Source organism: Pelodiscus sinensis, chromosome 2 (assembly GCF_049634645.1).
Source record: "Pelodiscus sinensis isolate JC-2024 chromosome 2, ASM4963464v1, whole genome shotgun sequence".
NCBI classification, from domain to species: Eukaryota; Metazoa; Chordata; order Testudines; family Trionychidae; genus Pelodiscus; species Pelodiscus sinensis.
In genome coordinates this window covers 244,428,738-244,445,947 of record NC_134712.1, presented here as the reverse complement: position 1 = coordinate 244,445,947, position 17,210 = coordinate 244,428,738, and the positions used below count along the sequence as shown (strand labels likewise).

The 17,210-nt window shown below is 44.4% G+C and overlaps 1 protein-coding gene across 16 annotated transcripts in view; it reads right to left on the bottom strand.

Annotated features, from left to right (window-relative positions):
• The window catches only part of PRKAG2 (protein kinase AMP-activated non-catalytic subunit gamma 2), a 385,760-nt gene that overhangs the window by 176,549 nt on the left and 192,001 nt on the right, over window positions 1-17,210 (bottom strand). Inside the window, exon 1 of one of the 16 annotated variants that reach the window (XM_075922819.1) lies at window positions 4,040-6,541. The exons of the other annotated variants lie outside the window; for them this stretch is intronic. Within the exon in view, the coding sequence (XP_075778934.1) occupies window positions 4,040-4,073 (34 nt within the window). The 5' untranslated portion in view covers window positions 4,074-6,541. Of the gene's footprint in view, window positions 1-4,039; window positions 6,542-17,210 lie in introns of those variants that run through there. 16 annotated transcript variants of the gene reach the window in all.

The following is a 17,210-nucleotide window of genomic DNA, read 5'->3' as shown; positions in this document are numbered from 1 at the left end:
ACCTAGAGAGCATGATTTACCACTGCCTAGAGCTTTAAGAAGTCACTGACAGCAGCTGACAGTGATTTTAAAATGCTGCCATTCTGATTTGCACAAGTGAAGGTCACTTCACAAGGTGAATCAGATCCTGTAACACTGATAGGAGCTGTGCTTGAATTATGAGTGCAAGAGTCTTTTAGCAAGGTCTTTCGCTCACAGAAATTCAGATATTTGCACTTTAAATGATGTGCACTTTAAATGCACATCAATTCACCTGTTCTTTTTAATTAAAGTTACTCATTTCAAGATGGATGGGTGGCAACTTTGCAGACCTCAAGTTGCTCATCAATATTCAAACAAGCTGATTGATGAGCATATGTTAACACATCAAGCCAGCTACTACAATCCTTGGTCCCTGTCAGTGCCATGACAACTGCTCAGACAAACAAAACCCTACTTACTTCCTAGTCTGGCATTTACGCATTAGCCAATCATAGTACTATATCACGTGGCAGAGATTCACATGGTCAGCTCTACTATATGCCGGTTACAGCTGGCTGCTGTGAGAAACAATGCCTGCAGCAGCACTGCTTTATTTACTTAATATGCCACCTGGTAGTTCAGCTCTCACAGGGTACTTTGTGTTCAGCAGCAGAGGCTTTCAATGAAGCTACATTTGTTTGTAGTCTAGTGGTGCCTATTGGGACTATCAGTTCTAATGCTGAACTGCTCTTTCCATTGTCAATCTCAGTCTGTCAGGGGTTGTCACTGTGGGTTTCCATTGCTATTTTAGTTCACGTTGGGCTAGCTACACACATTAGCACAGAGAGGGGTAAACTGCTCTTCCTTGCACAAAAGAGACCAGTGGGACTCCAGGTTTACTCCCAAGGGGAGGCAAAAAATAAGTTTCCACTGGCTTTCTTCCCTGGGGGTAAATGTCAGCCTTAATTTCCACTGTTTAGAATGTAAACTTTTGGGGGGCTGGGAAGAGGAGTGGGGAAGTAGAAACTGCAATAGGAAAATATGGAATCACCGTCCCCTGCTGTGACCATAACCCTTCACTGACCAGCACCACCAAGTTTTTCAAGTGGACCAGGGCTCTGTAAGTGTAACTGTCACCAGGCAGATTTGAACCTGGGACCTCTGGAGCTGAGTATAGAGCCTTTACCCTCTGAGCTAAAACTAGCTGGCTCCCAGCCTCTGCTGTAGAGGTCTCTTGGTCTTAACTGTTGCTGTGGTCTAGGTACCACTTGCATTCCTCTGTAACCACACTAGGGCTATGTCTACACCAGCGGGTTCTTGCACAAGAATGGCCATTCTCATGCAAGAAGCCAGAGAGCATCCACACTGCAGAGCATCACCCTCTCCTGCAGAAGAAGATTTACAGTATGGCGTGGTAAGAGAGGGCTTCTTGCGCAAGAGCTGCGCTCTTTTTTAACAGGTGTAAGCCCTCTCAAGCAGGAGTTCTTGCGCAAGAGGGCAGTGTGAACACTCTGCAGGGATTTCTTGCGCAAGAAAGCCCTACGGCTAAATGGCCATGAGAGCTTTCTTGCGTAAGAGAGCGTCCATACTGCCATGGGTGCTCTTGCGCAAAAGCACATCTCGCACATGGCAGTGTAGACGTTTTCTTGCGCAAGACTTCTTGCACAAGAACCCTTGCGCAAGATGTTCTTGTGCAAGAAGCCGCCAGTGAAGACATAGCCTAGGTGTGTGGGTTACACAAGAAAGAGTCAGCTTCAGCTATCTACAGCTGCAAACCTCCTTCTGGCTGATTTTCCATGCATGGGCTCCTGTGTCCTGTTTTATGCAGGGAAAGCTATCATAAATCAGAGGTTATTTTTATCGTTTAATATTTGTTTCTGGTGGCACCTAGTGTCCAATGTGCAACACAAACATAAAAGATGACATAGGCCCCACCTTGGAGAGCTTACATTCTGAAACCCAAAAACAATGGATAGGGAATGATATCCAATACACCTAAATGTGTTGCGGTAGTAAATGTCTCTTCTAGTACAAAATTCAGTAACTACTAATCACAACTCTGAACAGTAAGGGATTTTTTAGGAGATTTCAGAAGAATGTGAGACTTATTTCTTCTCCTGTGTGCTGCAGTACGCGTTCACAAGGGAGTAAATTCAGGATGGACTGGAGACTGATCTGATTCAAAAGCTCCTTGCTTTGATACTTTGGCTTTGTCTACACCAGTGATCTCCAACCTTTTAAAATCACTTTTTTGAATGTCAGTGCAATCCAGGATCTACCTCAAACCCAAATAACCTTGCCCTGCCTCCTTTATGCTCCTTCTCCAAGGCCCCGCCCCTGCTCACTCCATCTTCCCTCCCTCCCCCATCCTTCCTCCCTTTCATCAGGCAGGTTGGGGTTCAGATTTTGGTCTTAGGCTAAGGGATTTGGAGTGTGCAAGGATCTGAGCTGAGCCTAGCCTGGGGCAGGGGCTGGAGGTGCAGGAGGGGGTTAATGACTGGGGCGGGGGCTCAGGATGCAGGCTCCAGCTGGAAACTGCTTACCACAGGTGGTACAGTGGGGTTAAGTCAGGCTCACCGCTACCCTGGCCCTGCACCACTCTCAAAAGCAGCCAGCAAACTCCCTCCATCCCAAGCCCTCCTGTTCCCCGACTCCGTTCTGTAGAGATAGAGTACAGGGTGGGAGAGAAGGCACCCTGACATCAGCACCCTGACATCAGCACCCCTTCCTCTCCATTCCCTTCCCTGCCAACAGGGGTGGGGTGGGGGACAGATCCAAAACAAAGGGCAGGAGGTGCACAGCAGTGGGGGAGGGGCAGCTGAAATGCCAGCATTTGATAGCCTCTTGGCCAAACCAATCAGGATCACCTGTCAGAGGCTCCAAGCTCTACTGATAGGTCCAGATCTACTGGTTGGTGACCACTGGTCTACACTTAATAGTTTAAAGCAGTGCCACAGCAGTACCTTTAAACTAGAGTGTGGCCTGTCAGAGGCTCAGGCTCTGTGCACCCAGCTGACTGGGCAGGGATGATTAATCACCTGTAAAGCTGGACTGCCTCACAGCTTAGAGGGAACACAGGCGGGGATGCCCTGTACTTAGAATATTGCACCTTCACAGGCAACCAGAGTAGTGGCCTTCAAGTCTCAAGTGCCGGGGTCTATTTCTGACTCTGCTGTTGGCTTGCTTTGCAAATTTGTGCAAGTCACTGAACCTGTGTGTTTCTCTTGCCCTGTAAAATGAGGATAATAATTACAGAGGCACTAGTTGTGGCTCCAATAGTGAAGACTGAGTTGAGAGTCTGACTTAAAGCACCATTTACTTTTGTTTATTTTCTGTGATGCTCACAAGGGTGTTGTGTGGTTTGAGTAAATAAATGTTTGTAAAGTACTTAGAGATCCTCTGGGAAAGACAAAGCACAAAATTTTAACTAGCAATTCATCTGTCTTTGAAATCCATATTTTTTCAAAACATCTCTTCTGTTATTAAAAGAAAGAATCTCCAGTATGCTAGCTCCTTTTAAAATTCAACAGGAATAGAAGTGCTGAACCCTGTGGCACTCCCTACTTCACAGCAGCTGATCTAGACTTCTGCCTCCTCATAATTCTCTTAACTGGCTAACCTGGGAATTAATTTCTGCACACATTTGGAGGAGCATAAACTGCATGCTACTGTTCAGTGCACCCACCAAACATTCTTGAAGAAATTACTCTCCGGCATCCCTTTCATTTAGAACATTGCTATAGGTCTGCTCTTGATCCCACTGAACTCAGAAGTAAAATTTCCATTGATTTCATTTGCGCAGGATTGTGCCTCCAGATGAACATTAGAGACGCAAAGCAGCAGCTGTCTTTGAGAGTTTCAGTCTGTGTTGATCTCCGGTTGCTGAGCTGCTGGTAGTCTAACTCCCCTTCTGTGCAATGATTTACACAGCTCTAGCTTTCTTCCAGCTCTCCTTATTTAGTGCTTAGAAGCCCCCAACAGATGCCTAGCTACATTATGCCACCAGATACTTGAGTAATCAAAGGCATCAGACTAACCCTCCACCCCCATCAGAGAAAGGGGAAAAAGTCATACTAACCCCTTTGGCTGCTGTCCTTCCTGGGATTCTCCATAGTCTCTTCACAGGCACAGCTACTATTATGTGCTCCCTTGATTGTTGCCTCTGACCTGAGCCATCCCCCATTTATAGATTCCCCTCTAGAGAGCACGCTCCAGTAGTTAGAGCATACAGCCAGCAATCAGGAGCATAGGGTTCTATTCTTGGTTTTGCCAGTGACGTTTGGAAACCTGTTTAATCTCTCGGTGGGCCAAACTCATCCCTGGTTTAACTCCAGTAAAGTCAATGGGGTTTACCCCAGGGATTCATTTGTCCCTGCACTTCAGTTTCCTCACTTGCAGAGGGGGCATAAGACAGGGTGCTGTGAAGTTCAGTTCCTGTTTGTGAAATGCTTTGAGATCCTTGAATGAAAGGTGCCAAACATTTTTGTAGATAAACTGTAGCTAATTTCTCCACTCTGGGAAATGCTTCTTTAATGGGCCAAATTCATCTCTCTGATTGGAGGCTAAGAAATTGAGCAGACTCTGCCCCTGCCCTTTTCTTGACAGCCGGCCTGCCTGTGAGGACCAGTACAAGACTAATGCCTCACAAAATGTGCTGCAAGGTAGCCTCCCTCATCGGGCTGTACTACAGACTGCAGCTGTTGCCTCCTCTCATACACCCTGCCCCGTGCTGTTGTAAAATTCTGGCAGGCGACTGTGCAAATTGCCCTTTAGCAGTGTTTAAACCAGTGCATGCCTAAGTTTTCCATAGGCCAGGCCAAGTGTTTTTTCCCCTTAGTCCCACCCTTCTTCTCAGGCTCACACCTCATGCAGTCCCTAGCTTCATTCCACACCGTTTCCCAAGTAATTATTATAAGCTGTATTCAGCACATTGTATCAGTCACAAGCTTGGTTGGTTATACCACTCAGCCCTCCTCCTCCTTGCCATCTTCTCGTCACACCATCTGAAAACAACAGGAGGATGCGCAGCACCTTGCAGGATCCTGCAACTTTTGAGCAGGGACCATCTTCACTATCATAAATACCCTTCCGAAGTTATGGCACAAGAGAAATATTAAACAATCCAGTCAATGCTCCTCCTGCCCACATCATGTCCAGGCCCAGCCTTTCCCTGCCCCCACTCTCACCATCCACCAATCCTCCTGGTAAGCTGAGAAATTCAGGTACCGCTCAGCTGATTTGCAGAGCACCCACAGCTGCCCACAGCCAGCAGTATGTGTTTCTATTGGTCGCGCACATCTGTACATGCCTTGGTGTACATAAAAAAATGTATTCCACACATGGAAAAATTAGAATGAGCATTGCTACCTGGGCACACCTGATTGGCTGCCTCTGGCAGCTCATCGCTGGAAGCATCTGTTCTTTCTGTGTCATCTGCTTTAGACACTTGTTCTTCTCAAGAAGGCCTAAAAAACCAAGGTCTAAAAAAGTTACTCATACACTGAAGAATAAAGCACTAATTCCAAGCAGCGGCAAGAGCAACACAAATCATTTTGGGACCTTTTAAAATATGCTGCGGAGACACTGAATTTTGGATTGTGCATCTGACTGACACTCCAGCCTCCCCATCTCCATCGTCATGATGTGAATAGCCCTGGTGAGTTCTTATTCATTAACAGACACTCAAATCTACAGCTGACTGCTTCAAATCCTAGTCTCTCACATACTGGAATAAGTCAGGCAGATAAAAACATGCACAAATGAATGGCAGTCAGGCCTGGGTGATCCACAGAGTTCACTGGTAAGGTGGGAGGAGGTGTGGGTCACTGCAGGGACAGAAAGATGAAGCTTCAGCTCCAGAGGAAAGGAATGGGGTGAGAAGAATGCTGCGTATGGACCACTGGTCTATTGTACAGGGTTTTTTAAATTGATGATATTGTCTCACATTTAGGCCCCAGATTCAGAGAAGCAAAAATACTTTAATTCAAAGTATTGCCTGATGCAGGTCAGGCTTTAGCCTGATCACCTAGAATAGTCATTGCCCAATATTATTAGGTGTACTGCAGGGGACAATCCAAGATGCAGATTCCATGACCTAGTGCAGGGAGCCAAATTCATTCTCTGGAGAGGCCTGGATTCTATTTTTCATTTTGGTCTGTGAGCCAGGACTACATGCTGCCCTCATTCCACAGTAGTTACACTGATGTCCACAGGAGGCTAGCACAAAGATCAAAAGGAGAATATGGCTTTTATAGATAAACTAATTTTTTACTTATTGTTATGGATAAGTTGAAGAGCACTGTCATCTTTGCCCTTTTTCCCCTTCTGCTTTACCTGAGGCTACGTCTAGACTGCAGGTTTCTTTCAGAAGAAGCTGTTCCGGAAGAGATCTTCTGGAAAAACTTCTTTCCAAAGGCTACGTCTACATTGGCATGATTTTCTGGAAATGCTTTTAACAAAAAAGTTTTCCGTTAAAAGCATTTTCGGAAAAGAGCATCTAGATTGGCAGGATGCTTTTCCGCAAAAGCACTTTTTGCAGAAAAGCGTCCACAGCCAATCTAGACGTGCTTTTCTGCAAAAAATCCCCAATCGACATTTTTGCGATCAGGGCTTTTTTGCGGAAAACAAATCTCTGCTGTCAACACTGGCCCTTTTGCGCAAAAGTTTTTCGGAAAAAGACTTTTGCCTGAACAGGAGCAGCATAGTATTTCCGCAAAAGCACTGACAATCTTACATGAGATCGTCAGTACTTTTGCGGAAATTCAAGCGGCCAGTATAGACAGCTGGCAAGTTTTTCCAGAAAAGCACAGAAAAAGTGGCCAGTCTAGACACAGACAAAGAAAGCATCCACACAGTAAAAGCGCAACGAAAAAGCGATCTACTTTTTTGAAAGACAGCATCCAATCAATGTGGACACTATCTTGCATTTAAGTTGTGATTACTGTGGACCGAGTGGCCACCAGGGCATCTGTGCTTTTTACTGGAGGCCTCTTCTTTCGATAAAACTCCCTCTTCCACGTCCACACATTCCTTTTTCCGAAAAAGGCTTCTTCCTCATAAAAAGAGGTTTACTGCTGTCGGAAAAACTCCTCCGTTCTTTCGACTTTGTTAAAAGAACACAATAGCAGTGTGAACGTATGTAGACATACCCTCAGTCTCTTGTGTCTGTTCCTCTTCTCTGCCTTGACTTAGCAGGTCTCCTCAGTTTTTCCCCCCCTTCAGCACCCCTCCCCCATTTCCAACCACCATGAGCTTCACTCCCATTCTATCCGCTAAAATGTTCAGCAATTAATTAGTTATTTCTAACAGTCAAAGTGTGATCATGCATTACACTTCATATCTCCAAGGATAGGCCTATATGTGAGCTTCAAACACATCTTGTGATTGCAACAGATATAACCTGGCTAGTGTGGGAACAAGAGCAGCAAAACATCAGTACCCTGGGCTTCAGTATGGGCTAACTGCCCAAGCAATGGCTCCAGGAACCAGGTGAGCTATCGCAGCCAGTGTTGGAGCCTGTGCTGCTGTGGCTTCACTACTCCAGTGCCCAAACTAGCAAAATTAAAGGTAGCTCAGATGTATCTCCGCAATCTGCAATCACACCCCCTGACACCAGAATAAACCTGTCCAAAGAGATGAATGGGGCAGGGATTCACAACTCTTCTAACCATTATTTCAGTCAGCAGACTCAGGAAGACAGCACTGCATCTATTTAACACATGGCTCACACGTGGCAGGTTAGCTAGGATACAAAAGGCCTAGCAACAGTTTTTTAAATATAAAATTAAATTATGCTGGATCTAGATAAATGACTCGGCAGAGTGTTTGACAGCTCTGGCTTGGTAGGTCTTTGTATCAGTGCAAATCCAAGCATCATGGTGCATTGATGGATTCCCCACTCAAAGCTCATTTCTCCACTGACTAGAATAGCAGAGTATCAGGAAGCTTATCTAGGCACTGTTACACAGGATGTGTTGGCCTGAGTGAAAGAAAAGAGAAGCTGAAAGTCAAACATTTAAACACCAAAGCCCAGCCCCTTCTTGCCCTCCCTGACCGTGTGTAGGGCAGAGAAAACTACGCAAGTCTCCAAAAGAGGTCTCTAAGCTCTGGAAATTGCTTGCGCACACTGGTCTAATCTTCAGCCGCATTCTGTAATACAATTCTATACTGAGTCAGCTTAGTAAAGGTACAGCCGGGAGTGATTACCCTGCCCATCAAGAAGGACTATCAAAACTAAAAAAAAACCTAACATATAATCTAGTACCATCTTAAAGACTAACAAAACATATAGATGGTATCATGAGCTTTAGACTATTTGTTGTTTTTTAAGTTTTTCCCATTACAGACTAACTTGGCTACCCCTCTGAAGCCATCAAAACTAAGTGGGCTATTGTGAAACATCATGAAAGAAAGACAGGATGAATGTTCTTGAACCCACAAGGAAGCTCATCCCATTAGCTTGAATTCTGGAAGAAAAAATTAAAAAGATAGCCGACATGAACATTGTTCATCTCTTTGCTGTTTTGACTCTTCCGGGGTTAGCGCTATGAAACAAAAGCAGAGATCCCAAGGGTCAACTTGGGTTGGTCCTAAAGACATTCAGTGCTGCTGGATTACTACACCCGCGTCACCTTTTGGAACCAAAGACAAACTCATGTGTTGACCGCTTTAACCTGTAAATAATTCCTTTTCCCCCTAGTTAATAAATCCTCAGTTAAGTTTACTAGAGGACTGGCTCCAAGCCTTGTCTTTGAGGTGAGGTACAAGGTACAAATTTACCTGGGGTAAGGGCCTGGTTTCTTAGGACTGCAAACAACCTGACTCTTTTGTAGCTTTGGTATAAATGACCATATCAGTTAGTCCAGCTTGCCTGGGTGGCAGGACAGACTGGAGTATCCGAGAGGATTGACTGTGATTCCATGGTAAAACTGTGATAGTGCTTCAAGAGTTCACATTTGTTACTGGGTTGGGGAAAGCTAATTATAGAACACACCACCCGTTTAGGATGTCTACTCTGCTTTTTGACAGTCTGCTGAGATTGGCACTCACAATCGTGAACCACTCCAGATAGTGTGACTCTTTTCACGTCATTTCTGAAAATAAATCATGAGCTGATACATTACTTTACCAACTAGCTACTGCATTGGAAAGCTGGGTCATTTATTTCCAACATCATTAAGCGAGGTAGTGTTGTAAACAGTCTTCTGTTCCTCGAAGCACACATTGCTCAGAACTAGAGAATTACTCCATTGACTTACTAGATTTGCCTACTCCCAGGTAACAAGGACTTGCACTAATAAAGCCATTGTGTTTGAGTCCATATCTGTAATCTAGTTAGCTAGCTTTGTTTTCACAAATAAACAAAAAATAATAGTCATTCTATAACACACTGACATGAATAGAAATTAGTAAGTGTTATATGACTCCAATTTGTGGAGTGTTGACTAAATGGGATTTGATGATGGTTCTAGGGTCAATTTTTGTCTGTCAGGATAGATGAATCAGTGAGCTAGCTATCAAAATGCCAGCTGGCTTTAGAGAGGCTATACACTGGGGTCCACTAGATTAGAGTTCAGTGAAGAAATTGCTGACAATTCACTAGATAATATATAAGATTCTTTGTACTGTACTTTGGTTCTGTAGGACTCAACATGCAGACTCCAAAGCTTGCTGGCCAGGTAGAGAAGCTCTTATGTTTTACTGAGCCTCCAATTTTTCTAACAACTGATTATGACACCTCCAGAAATATAGTGGAGGACATTATCATGACAGTGTGCTTTTTTTAGCCAATCGACACGTGCCCACGAACTCAAATGAAGCTGGAAGTTTACAGACCGACTGCAAAATAAACACAATTTCAGAAAGCTGTGAAATGTCCTCATTAACATATCTGAGAGGGCCTGGCTTTAGAGAGGATGCCTTATATTGACAGGCCCAAGCTAGAAGCCCTGTTTACATTAGGACATTTTAGCAAAAATTCCCCACAGGTACTCCTGTTCATTCTGCCACATAATGAAAAGCCATTATATAGCAAAAGACTCTGAAAACTACCAGAGATTTACCCATTGTGTTAATTAAACAGATTTAAGATACAGTAGCTTTGTCTACATTAGGGGCAACTTGATCATGGTCTATAAATATTTGCACAGACAGAAGGCATCCGATACTAGAGAATTCTTTAATCTATCAGACATTTTTCAGTGAAAGTGATTAACCATCAGAATACTTTCTAAGGTATGTTGTAGATTTTCCATCACTGGATGTCTTATCCTTCTAAGAAATACGATCTAGTTCCACCACTGATTATGGGATTTGATGGAGTCATTCTATACTCTGGGGCTACGTCTACACTGGCCCCTTCTTCGGAATAGCCATGCTAATTTCTAACTTTGGAATAGGGAAATGCGCGGGGGATTTAAATATCCCCCGCGGGATTTAAATAAACATGGCCACCGCTTTTTTTCCGGCTTGGGGAAAAGCCGGAAAAGAGCGTCCAGACTGAAAGTAGGAATAAGAGATCCTCCGAAATAGGGCTTTATTCCGGAGGATCGCGCCAGTCTGGACACTCTTTTCCGGCTTTTCCCCAAGCCGGAAAAAAAGCGGCGGCCATGTTTATTTAAATCCCGCGGGGGATATTTAAATCCCCCGCGGATTTCCCTATTCCAAAGTTAGAAATTAGCATGCCTCTTCCGAAGAAGGGGCCAGTCTAGACAAAGCCATCGTTATGCAGAAGGTGAGACCTGATAATGAAATCATCACTTTTTAACATTTCCATATCTGCACTAAAATAGGGCTCCCACTAGGATGACTAGATATGCAGCTGGACAGCTGACAGCGCCAATGGGATTTTTATTTATTAAAAATTGTTTAGTGCCCATATCACTGAAGGGTGCTAGGGAAGCCTTTCTTCAAGAGAAAGGACAGGACAGAAATTTCCATTACCAAGCATGAACTTGCACACTCAAGTTCATTTAAGCAATCTCACTGGTGTAAGATAAGATTTCTGCACCAAGAAGCTTAAAATTTCAAGCCACACAGATAATACAAAGAGAACCGGGAGAACAGTAAGGTTGTAACTGGTAGTAGTGGAAACAGGAGTAACACAACTAAACTGGGAGAGAGGAAGAAGTGTCCTTGGTAGAGCATTTTTCAAAATATATCGGCATTACAGCCATTTAATTTGTCAGTAAGTCATTCTGATACATTTGACTGTCATTGTGGTCGGGAGAAGAATGGCAATGGGAAAAAAACAAACAGAGATTATTGCTGGATATAGACCCACCATCCAGAATTAAACTATGGAACCTTCCTAAAGAATCTATGTGGCACAGATTGTTTAGCTCTACTGCTCCTAGGAATCTCTCTAGCCCAATGCATGAAGATGTTGCTCCTAGGTGGCTGAGTGTTTAAACAGCATAAAGGTTGTTTTATCAAAACAAACTGTATTTTCTTCCTCTTTGTATGGTCTAAATTTATCACTTAATCTTTCTAAACAAAAACTAAACTAAAAGGTACTGACAACTAATCCAAATTATGTACTGTGTATGAAAACAGCCGAGAGAGAGAGAGAAGAAGGCAGCAGGTGGGCACAGGAAGAGACTAGCTATAGGAACATAAATTACCCACAACATAACAGAGTGAGCCAGTAAAATGATTAAGTTAAACAATGCACAGACAATGCTAACCTAACCCCTGAGCAAATCTAGAGCTTTAAAAAAGAATCCTGATAGTAAATAATTGTGTAATCCTCTCACTGCTGGCCTTCAACTTCCATAATCCAGAAAACCCTACACTAGTGAGTAAGAGGTTTGGCTGTATCTGGCTCATTCAGAAGCTCTGTGAGTGAATTCTCCCTGCATGTATTTGCAATGTTTGGCAGCAGATCCAGTGGCTTTAAAATGGAATATAAACGTAAATTCAAAGTCCAGGCTTGTGTCATTAACTTTTAACTGGGCAAATACAGAAGAAAATTACAAATAAAATTAAAATCTTTTTGTATTTATGTAGATTCCACCTTCTTCCTATTTCTAGTCACTCTGCCATGGACCACTAAAGCTTTTTAATGACACTTCACTCTGTATTTATTTCCAATGCCTCATATGGTAACTACATAGCAGCAGCTGAATGAAGCAACAGTTGCTGCAGATCCAGTATCAGTGTGACTGACATGCGGATGGCTGCTTGCGGCTGAGGAGACGAGTAATGTTCCTGTGGAACCTGTGATTCCGGGTCATGTGTTATAATATGACCAAGGAAAATTAGCTAACTGTACTTCCTGGCATTCTGTTTCTCTTATGCTACCTCATAAGGCAGGGGTGGCCAACCTGTTCCAGACTAAGAGCCAAGATCCAGCACGAAGAGCCGGGGCAAAAAGTTGTAGAGCAAAAACAAAAACAAAAACAAAAACAAAAAAACAAACAAACAAACAGCAGTTTCTAACTGGATTTCATTCACTAAGCCCTTCCATTTGCCCAAGTCATCCCATCCCATTTTACCTTCCACTCAACAATGTGCCTTCTCTCATTCCCTCCTTTACTCTTTTCCATAACTCTGGCTCTTTCCCCTCACGCTATAACGATGCTTTACTCTCTTCCATCCTAAGAAGTGCATCCTTAAGTCTCATTTGCCCATCAGTCTTCTCCCTTTCATCTCTTAGATCACTGAACCTGTTGTTTACAATTACTGTCTGGGGTTCCTCTCCTTCAGTTCTACCTTTCACCTTCTCCACTTTGGCTTCTTCCCCTTGCCCTCTACTGAAATCTTGCTGCCTAAAAGCTCTAACTACCTCTTCCTAGGTAAAGCTCAGAACGGGTATTCCGTTCTCATCCTCCTTGACATGTGAGCCAAAGCCATGTTTGGTGCCTTCTACCACACCCCTCTTTTTGAAATCTTGTCCTTCCATTGGCTTCCATGACTCTGTCCTTTCTTGGTTCTCCTCATACTTGTCAAACTGCTCCTTCAGCATGTTCTTTGGAGGATCCTCCTCATTCTTCCTCCAACTTTCTGTTGGCGCTGAACTTCTACTTCTCCAACTACCAATCTGCCTTGTATGTAGCCAATCTCATCCACAAACACTAATCCAGCTATCATCTCTATGCTAACAACTCCCAGATCTACATCACTAATCTAAACTGATCTGTCCAAATTAAAATCTCTGCCTCTCTCACACACACCTCTGAATTCCAGCTATCAGCTCAGACTCAACATGGTTAAAACAGAAGACCTAATATCCCCATGGTGCTGTCTGATTGCAACATGAATATTTTTTGGAGTTAATTGTATTTTGTCATTTACAACCATCACATAATACAAATCTATATAATAAAATGTAAAGAAAAATACTAGTATAATCCAGGATATACACTGGACAGAGGAGGGGCAGAGGGGCAAGCCAACACCACTCTGTTCCACCAGGGCACCAGAAGCGAGCCACAACATTCCCAAAGGTGGACAGATAAATGCACTGATTCATCACCTGTCATTAGCAGCTAGTGCTGGCAGAGTTCCTACTGAAAAAGGATGCCCTTCTCTAGCACAACACTGATGTCAACCTGCTCCACTAACCTGCTACCTCCATTAGCACACAAGGTGCTACCCAGGAGCCACTGACTGTGGAGATGAATCCAGCTCACCTATTTGGCTCTAAGCTACAGCTAATTTACAGACAATACATATAAAAAGATGAAGCTAAATTAAAAGATATATTTAACATATGAACATCACAGTGATGGGATGTATGGATTCCACACTGGCAAGGCAAGGGTTAAGGGGCTGCTCTGGACACATGAAGTCCCACCCTCACCCCCGTGTTGGGCACGATCCCACTGGAGGAAGCATACAAAAGACACTGGTGCAGTTCAGTCCGCACTTAAGAGAGGAAGAGAGCAGTTGGGTGCAACAGCTTCCTGGGAAGAAGATGCCCAAGGCCAGTGCTCCTATCCAAGCCACTGGAAGCCTTTGACCACAGGAACAGAGGGTGATGACTCTAATGCCAAAGGAAGGGGCTCTGAAGACAAACTCGAGAGGAACCCAGGAGGAATCCCCAGACCAATTCATGGCGATGAGGAGGAAAGAAGTGTAGGAAGCAACCTAGAGAGTGTGCATAAGGGTACCAAACCCTAGGCCACATACAGGATCCTGTTTTGAAGGGCCCTCAGTCATAAACTAATGGAGTAGAATGCACCTGGGTTTCCCTCCCAGTCTTTTTTTTTTTAACTACAGCCGCAAGGCAAGTGACCTTAGACTCTCACCATTGGAGGACACTACTCCTTCAACATGCACCTCCCCCCCATCTATATGTACTGTCAGACTACAAATCATGTTTTGCTTTGTTTTTTTTAAACTGCCTCACACAGATTATTATAAGGGGTGTTGTAAACCTGATTTACTTTGCATCTTTTATGCATTTCACTCAGCTCTGACAATGACAATACACTGAATTTTAATCTTACTCCACCTTTAATCAGAGTTTGGCTGTCTGATTCTCGTACACTGACGTAGCAGGTCTATGTCCAGACTGCATTCTGTACAGAAATGTTTCAATCCATATGTTTTTCAATTAATTCTATTTAAATAGCATGGAAGCTTTTCTCTAACATCAGAATTTATAAAACCTCTTTTAAAAATACTAAAAATTAAAATTAAAGGCTAAATTCCCATAGATTCCCCCTGCTTTGGTATATCATTGACATTTGCCTCTATATAAATTCCTTCTATTTGCGACAAGCTTGGCAACAGACTATGGGTATGTCTACACTAGCTCGTTAATTCGAGCTAGGTAGGCAAATCAGGGAACCGGGGTTGCAAATGAAGCCCGGGATTTAAATATCCTGGGCTTTATTTACATGTTCCCGTCCGGCCACCATTTTTAAATCCCCCTTAGTCCGAACGAACTGCCCGCAGCTACGCGCGACAGTTTAAAGTTACTCCGAACTAAGTCCTTAGTTCAGATTAACTATTACTCCTCACATGCGGCAGTTTAAAGTTAATCCGAACTAAATCCTTACTAAGTCCATGGAATGAGGAGTAATAGTTAATCTGAACTAAGGACTTAGTTCGGAGTAACTTTAAACTGCCGTGCGTAGCCGCGGGCAGTTCGTTCGGACTAAGGGGGATTTAAAAATGGCGGCCGGAAGGGAACATGTAAATAAAGCCCGGGATATTTAAATCCCGGGCTTCATTTGCAACCCTGGTTCCCTGATTTGCCTACCTAGCTCGAATTAACGAGCTAGTGTAGACACACCCTAAAAAGTTAGTGTAGACACATGCATGGCCTAGGGGATAGGGTGCTCACCTGGGGAAGACAGAGTCATGGGTTCTAGTCCTGTCTCCTCTGGGGCAGGTTGGGACATCCAAAACCAGTCAGCCCCAGGGTAGGAGGAATAAGGGGTGCCCTGACAGTAAGGTGGTAGGATGGTTTCCCATGTGGCCTAGGGGATAGGGTGCCTACCTGGGAAGGACAGGGTTGTTGGGTCCTAGGCAATACAAGGTGGGGCTCAATTCCATGGATCCCAGAAGGGGCAGAGCCTCAGGGGTGGAGCTATTGGCAGCCAGGCCTTGGTGCCACCAGGACAATGTTGCATGGGGCTCTGGCAGGAATTAAAAGAATCCAGGGCTCTGATTATTGCTGCTGCCGTAGGCTCATTTAATAACTGGGCCCTGAGGTAACTGCCCTCGTTTATCCAGCAGTCCTGGTTCTAGAACACTTGGATCTGCTTCCACTTGTGCACCCTAAAATCTCTTCTTGGCTATTTAGTGGAACTCACTGTGGTGATTCTCTCTCACTTTCTGCTACTTCAATTGCTGCTTTGTCCAAAGATGCTCTGAGACCCCCACGGTCCCCAAACCTGATTCCTGCACTCCTCCCCACGGCCCCTGCCCTGAGCCCATCCTCACCCCCCCAACCCTGACTCCTGTACCCCCATGCACCCGCAGTCCCCTGCCATGAGCCCATCCTCACATTTCCAATCTTGACTCTTTGCTAAGGATGTAAATATCCAGTAAAAAAGTTAACTGGTTAAACGATTTATAATTTTAATTTTAATCATTTAATCAGTTAACCATGGAGGGCTGGTGGGCCCCAGTGGCAGGGGTCCTACAGCCAGCCTGCCACGGGCAACAGGCTACTCTGGCCCCACAGGCAGCAGGCTGCTCTGGCCCTGCTGGGCCCACTGTGGCTGGGGTCCTGCTGGCCCGTGGCGGAGAGGATGCTTCCGTCGGCCCAGTCCTCTGGTTAACCAGTTACCAGGTAAGCACACTAGTAAGGCTAATGCATATCAAATAACCATTTAACTGTTTAACCTTTTATATCCCTAATCCTTGCACTCTTCCCCACACCCCGCCCTGAGACCATCCTCACCCCTGCAATCCTGACTCCTGCACCCCCTACATTCCCATCCCCGGCTCTGAACTCCCCACACTCTGACAGTCCCCAACCTTCTGCCTTAAGCCCCCTGCACTCCATCCCATATTTACATTTCTTACAGTACTGTTGTATCACCCCTCCGACCTCCTACCTGGAGAGAAATTTAAGTTACTTTGATCCCTGGCCCATTCTTGTAGCTATAACAAGTAATATAAAAGTAGGATTTCCGGTTTCCAGTCTCAGCTCTTCCATGCTGACAATGTGCGACCTCAGGCAAGTAACTTGATCGCTGTGTGTTTCAGTTTCTTTATTTAAAAATGGCCTTGATAATACTTATATAGTTCTCAGAGGAGTTGTAAGACTTAATATATGTGGAGCCTGTTGAGTCTCAGATGAAATGTGCTATGGAAGTGCAAAGTACATTATTATGTCTCACAAATGAAACAGGACTCAGGGCTTCCCCATATGAACATAGTTTGTAGCAAACTGGGGTGTAAATCTACCTCATATTAGCCCGCTGTGCACTAACTGTGGGTGTGGACTGGGTTGCATGCTACCTGTCACTGTGCACTTAAAGTTCCCTGGTGCACTTGAATCGACTTCTGTTTCAAAGCAGGATAGATCAAAGTACATGATGGAACTTTCCATGTGCAGCAGCAAGTTTCACCCAGATAGTTAACAGGCAGCAGGCTAACATGATGTGTAGACTGACACCCCAGCTTGCAGTGAACTAAGTGTTCAAAATGACAAGCCCTACATTTTCCATCTCTGTAAGACAGATAGAAAGAACAGGTGGCAGTAGGATATCACTTTTAGCCTCACTGGTTCACATAGTTCATGAGAGTAGAAGCCTTTAGTGATTTATGTAGTCCCTTCACTTCACTCT